General features: G+C 43.7%; 1 protein-coding gene across 1 annotated transcript in view; it reads right to left on the reverse strand.

Moving 5' to 3' along the window:
* The window catches only part of CASS4 (Cas scaffold protein family member 4), a 139,260-nt gene extending 136,519 nt beyond the window's left edge, over positions 1–2,741 (reverse strand). Inside the window, exon 1 of the mRNA XM_075347834.1 lies at positions 2,656–2,741. Within this exon, the coding sequence (XP_075203949.1) occupies positions 2,656–2,688 (33 nt within the window). The 5' untranslated portion in view covers positions 2,689–2,741. The remainder of the gene's footprint in view (positions 1–2,655) is intronic.
* Between the last annotated feature and the right edge of the window lie 3,474 nt (positions 2,742–6,215).

A 6,215-nucleotide genomic window follows, 5' to 3' on the forward strand; every position in this document is an offset into this window, starting at 1 on the left:
ACCAACAGGTGGAGCAATTTTCGGAACTGAGCATTTCCAGCCACCTGCTGCCGGTACCGAGAACAGCTGATCGGTGGGGGTGCGGGGTGTCAGATCCCGGCCGATCAGACATTGATGACCTATCCTAAGGATCGGCCATCAATGTAAAAGTAGGGGACAACCCCTTTAAGTTTGGTTTAGCGGGAGAATAACACTTGCTGCTCCTAGTGACAATAAAACACACCATATACTGTATAATGTACATAGTAATAACTGACCATGTACAACCGTGAGCCATGACTAATAAGTTATCACAAGATACACCATCCCCTATAGCAGTGATGGTGAACCTATGGCATGCAGGGTCCTCTCTGTCGGCACGCACGATGTCGCCTCATCCAGCCACTTTGAACTGCTGGTGCGATCGCGCTACCAATTCAAAGTTGTGTTGGAGCGGAAGAGACATTTCTCCTCTCTCTGACACTCCTCTCCTAGGCCGCAGGCCTGTTGTCTAGCAGACATCAGGAGCGTCAGTATCGGAGCCGGCGTAATGACGTCTTGTGGGCCGTGCGGGAACTGACGGCACAGCGGCGCACAGTGGTGGAGCGGGTGTTGGAGGGGGAGTGTTTTGTTTTTTTTAAACTGTGTGCGGTTGTATCAGGATGGGGGAACATGCCAGGATGGGGAAATATTCCAGGATGAGGAAATATGTCAGGATGGGGGAACATGCCAGGATGAGGAAATATGCCAGGATGGGGGAACATGCCAGGATGAGGAAATATGCCAGGATGGGGGAACATGCCAGGATGAGGAAATATGCCAGGATGGGGGAACATGCCAGGATGGGGGAACATGCCAGGATGGGGGAACATGCCAGGATGGGGGAATATGCCAGGTTGGGCAAATATGGCAGGATGGGCAAATATGCCAGGATGGGGGAACATGCCATGGATAGAAAAAAAAAAAAAAGAGGCAACTTCCATGCCCAACGTAGACAACATTTTGGCTCAGATAGTGAACCTTTACTTGAGAAAGGCTCACTAACTGAGCCGAAATATTGTATACATTGGGAACTTTGTCAGGCTATGGAAAGAGAACTGCATTTAAAAAGCAAGATTACAAAAAAAACAAAATAAGCATATACCCTGTAGTCAGTAAATAGTAATTGTACATGAATATAGCAAAGGGTGATTAGTTATTAGCTATATTAATCACAAAGCCATTAAACCGTGACGAGGTGCACCCAGTGAATACAAACCTCTTTTGTGTCAGACGACGTCAGTGTGAATATGGGCCGAGCAGGACAGGGGCTCCCGACTGTTCAGCCACCTGTCCATGGGAAGATATATAGATAAATACCCACCTCAGAAAGGGGGAGCTAGGACCATCCCGACTGGATGCACCTTGTCGAAATTTGATGGCTTTTATGCTTTTTTGATTAAAATAGCATTATCTAAGTACCCTATGTTATTTATATGTACTAATACTATTTAATTACTATAGGGTATATCTTCAATTTGCTTTTTTAGTTGTTTTTTTTTTTCCTTTTTTTTGTGTGTTGTATGTGAAATGGCCACAGTGTGAACGTGCTCTTATGCTCCGGCTCATCTCTTTGGTTTTGCTGCAGGAACCAGTGGATCTGGAGGATTGGACCCACATTTTGTAGGATTGTTGCTTTCTTTTATTCTTTTTAAATAGACATCAATAGATGATAAATTTACATGAATAGTGTTTAAATTAATATTAAGTACATAGATTATATGGAGATAGATAGAGAGATAGATAGAGGGATAGATAGATAGAGGGATAGATAGATAGATAGATATATAGGATAGATAGATAGATAGATAGATAGATAGATAGATAGATAGATAAGGGATAGATAGATAGATCGATAGATAGATAGAGGGATAGATGGATAGATAGATAGATAGAGGGATAGATAGATAGATAGATAGAGAGATAGATAAGGGATAGATAGATCGATAGATAGATAGAGGGATAGATGGATAGATAGAGGGATAGATAATAGACAGCTAAAGAGATGGATAGAGAGAGGGATAAATAGAGGGATAGAGAGATAGCTAGAGAGAGAGGGATAGCTAGATAGAGGGATAGATAGAGAGAGAGGGATAGCTAGATAGAGGGATAGAGAGAGAGAGAGAGAGAGAGACTGAGGGATCGAGAGATAGATAGATGGATGGATAGATAGAGATGGGTAGATAGATGGACTGTGAGAGGGATAGATAGAGGGATAGATAGAGGGATAGATAGAGGGAGAGACAGAGGGAGAGACAGAGGGATAGATAGAATAGATAATGGATAGACAGAAAGATAGTAAATCTATTCTGTCTCCTTTCATTTGTTGGATCTCTATGCTTGGGCCGGTTGGCCTTAGATGATTTGCAATGTACATTGCAAGTTGCTTTTTAGTTAAACCCGGTTGAATCTTATACTATGGGGTCCATATAAATTATACATATACATGATCGCACTGCAGTAATTTTTTAATTAACATATAAACAATAATACAAATTCTACCAATCACCAATGATAACAGTGCCCTCAGTGTCCGGATACATATACATCCATCTTCTCCCCAGCTTCTATCTATCAGCCCCCCACTATGACCCGACCAGTACAGATCTGCCCCACATTCTCTGGTTGGGGACTCACCTTTTTTGAGAGGCCCTGGACGGTCACCTCCATGCCTGGACAGTGGTGCCAGCGTCCCCGCTCGCTGCTGCCTGCTCTCCGACTCTGCGAGCTCTGCACAGTCACGACACACTCAGCTGCAGCACATCTGGCTGACAGTTCAGGAAGTTCCTGGCAAGGTGGAACGGTCTGTGCGAGCGCTGATAAGACAAAAAAGAAAAAAAAAAAAAAAGCTAAAAATACCAACCAGAATATTTATATAAAAAAAATAATAAAAAAAATTGTAAAACTTCTCACTCAGGAAGGTTGGGCTGTGGCGCCTCCTGTGACATCCAAGGTTTTGTGCATTTTCCAAGAAAGCCGTGTTGCTCATCTACTGTGGTAAGGTTCTCGCTCGCACCCAGGGATATTTCTTCACCTTTAGAGCTTCAGTTTTAGAGATGACGCGATTCTGTTTTCCTGTTCTTCGGAAGTCGCTCTTGATTTTTAGTGTCACTGCAGTCTATGATGAAGACTTGAACTCCAACTGTGATCCATAGAGGTGTGAAAATCGGGGCGAGGAGCCACCAAAAAAGTCTAGAACATTAATCTAGGTGGTAAAGAACCCTGCAAACCCAACTGTGGTCAAAGGGGACATTGTAATTTAGGTTCTACCCGGACATTTAAAGCCAGGGCCCCCAATGTAGGGAATGTTCTTCAAGAAAAGGTCCATAACATTTATCATCTACCGGTGATGGACTCTGCAAACCCAAGGGTGGTCCACAGTCAGGGGTTTAATGTTACCCATTAGGGTAGAGTTTCCACAGATATAGAAAAATGGCTGGACACAGAAGAGAAGACCGATTTTGACCATTTTACAATGACGGAGGGTATACAATATACTAAGAATATGGAATATCAGGTTTTTAGTTTAATATGGCTTATGATTTTATACTTCGAGAAAGCCCCCCCTGTGGTATTTTACACTAGCTGGATCTGCACATATGATTAGAGAGATCTCTTAGATCCAATGAAGCTGGTATACTTACTTCAAAAAAGTTCATACAGCCATTCTGACATGGATTTATAAGGTAAAACGAAGCTTCCGTCCAAGGAGCTTCCGTCCAACACCTCCTCAGTGTTCCTCCTCAGTGTTGAAATCTCACACTGCTCAGTACAAGCTGCAGCTGTCAGGCTCGGTATGTAACCATTCTGATATGGATTTACAAAGTTGTAGGGCATCATCAATTCAATACGAATCGACACCTTGCATACAGAAATCCTATGATTAGAACGTGTAAAACTCACAAGGCTGCGGATGTGACGCGATACCTCATGGACACCTTCCTACAAGTCATTGGCTATGGTGGCTATGTGGATCGGCCTCCATGCTTACGTGACCTGACCCAATTGGACTTCTTTCTGTGAGGTCACATCAAACAGCAGGTGTATGCGACCCCTCCACCAACATTGCAGGATCTACGACGACGTATCACAGATGCTTGTGCAAACGTGTCACCTACCATATTGCACAACGTGCAGCAAGATACAGTATGCTGTCCAGAGTCCAGATGTGCATTGCAGCTGACGGTGGCCACTTTGAGCATCAAAGTTAATTGAGCGCCATATGCGTGACCAGCATTCAATGTTTTTTTTTTGGGGGAGGGGGCATCATGGGTTTCATGTCATAGCATTTCTGTATGCAAGGTGTCGATTTGTATTGAATTGACGATGCCCTACAATTTTTTAATTCACTTTTTTCTCTATCTCATTCCGTTTTCGAGATAAAAATGCTAACTCCGTTGTTGTCCACCAGGTGGCGCTATAGGTGGTTTCATTGCATAGCGCGTGGCTACTTTACTATACGTAGACACCACTTCTACGCCTATAGCTGCCGCCGTTCTCAAGTTAATGGCGGTGGACAGGATATGGGTGGACACAGAGAGTGTGTGTGTGTGTGTGTGTGTGTGTGTGTGTGTGTGTGTGTGTATATATATATATATATATATATATATATATTATATAATATATATATTATATAATATATATATTATATAATATATATATTATATAATATATATATATATAATATATATATATATATATATATATATATATATATATATATAAAATGTGTCTCACTTTAACAAATATGTTGCCTTTCTCCGCATAAGATCAAAGTGCCAATCACCAAGTGTCTCTGTTCTGCGTAGCTTGCTGCCCACTGCCTATCACCAAGTGTAATCCGTTACTGACGGCAAAGACACAGGAGATGGATTACAGAAAGTCTTTGCTCCTGCTCTCTTATCTGTCACAATGCACATGGGCATAAAGAGATGTACGCTTCCAGTTTGGGGCAGCCAAGACACAATGCATGCTGGGAAGTGAGGAAAAGGGACTTCCAGGACCTATTATACTGGTAGAATGCTGGTGATGTGGAATCACAAGGTAAACAGTGTGGGAATTGTAAGGAGTTGTAATTGTAATTGTGGGAGCTGCTGTACTGGAGTGTGCACTAAAAGCAATAATGCCACGTTGTCAGGGATGAGGCAGCAAGGCCACGCTTTTTTATAGGTTTTGTGTGAAAGAACTGATGCACTTTAAGGGAACACCTGTGAAAACACGGGGAGAACATTGAAGGGAGATGTAGTACTGAGTCGCCTGTAGTCACCTGGGTGTCCCCCACGGTGGAGAACCCATAAAGTGGGTTGTCCCCATTCACACATGCAGTCTATATAGATCATATATGGTGGCCATAAAGGGGATGTCTACCTGCCAAGCTCCGCTTTCATTTGACATTCCTGACAGGTCTGGTTGCTATGGCTTTTACATGTCCATAGCAACCAGTCCATTTTAGATTACCGTAAAAGCAAAACGCAAAAACCTAACACCATACGCCTCCAATATGTCAAGTGCTTCAGCGCAGAGACTTCCTGCACCTCGAGGTGTTCGCTTATCTTGTGGTTCTCTAAAAATAATAAAAAAAAGACAAAACCAAAAAAAGAGGAAAGAGAAACACATGCATCTGAAACCAGCGGATATGTGCAACTTCCTGACTGACGGCTCATTCCTGGACCTACCCGCGATGCTGGGCGCTGTGTTACAACTAAAGGGCCATGGGGCAACTTCAAGGGCAATTCCAACCACGTATGAGGTTTATACCAGTGGTGGGGAAATCGATAGCAAGTCACGTGGCATACAAATAGAATAAAATGGGGTCATTTCACTCTGACGCCCCTGTCCATCACATCTCAGGAGGAGCACAGGTTATTCTGTGCACTGTGGGGAGAAGCCCGGGCTCATCATCGCCCCCTGCTGATGAGTAATATACTGTCCATGAGTAGTGTCGAGCGAACCCGGACTTGAAAAATCCGGATCCGCGCGGTTTCAGTGGTAGATTCGGGTCCGACCCGGATGCGGGATTCCGGGTGCACGATCCGGATTCGGGTCTTTCTTCCTCTCTGTTTCTCTCTCTCTCACTTCTCTCTTGTCCCGGATTCCGCTCCTCATCGACATATATTCGGCCGGATTCCAGATCGGATCCGGACTTCCTTGTCAACCCGCCACTGATCCGCCGGACCCGGATTATTAACAATCCGCTC

This window comes from Anomaloglossus baeobatrachus, chromosome 5 (assembly GCF_048569485.1).
Source record: "Anomaloglossus baeobatrachus isolate aAnoBae1 chromosome 5, aAnoBae1.hap1, whole genome shotgun sequence".
In the NCBI taxonomy this organism is placed as follows: Eukaryota; Metazoa; Chordata; class Amphibia; order Anura; family Aromobatidae; genus Anomaloglossus; species Anomaloglossus baeobatrachus.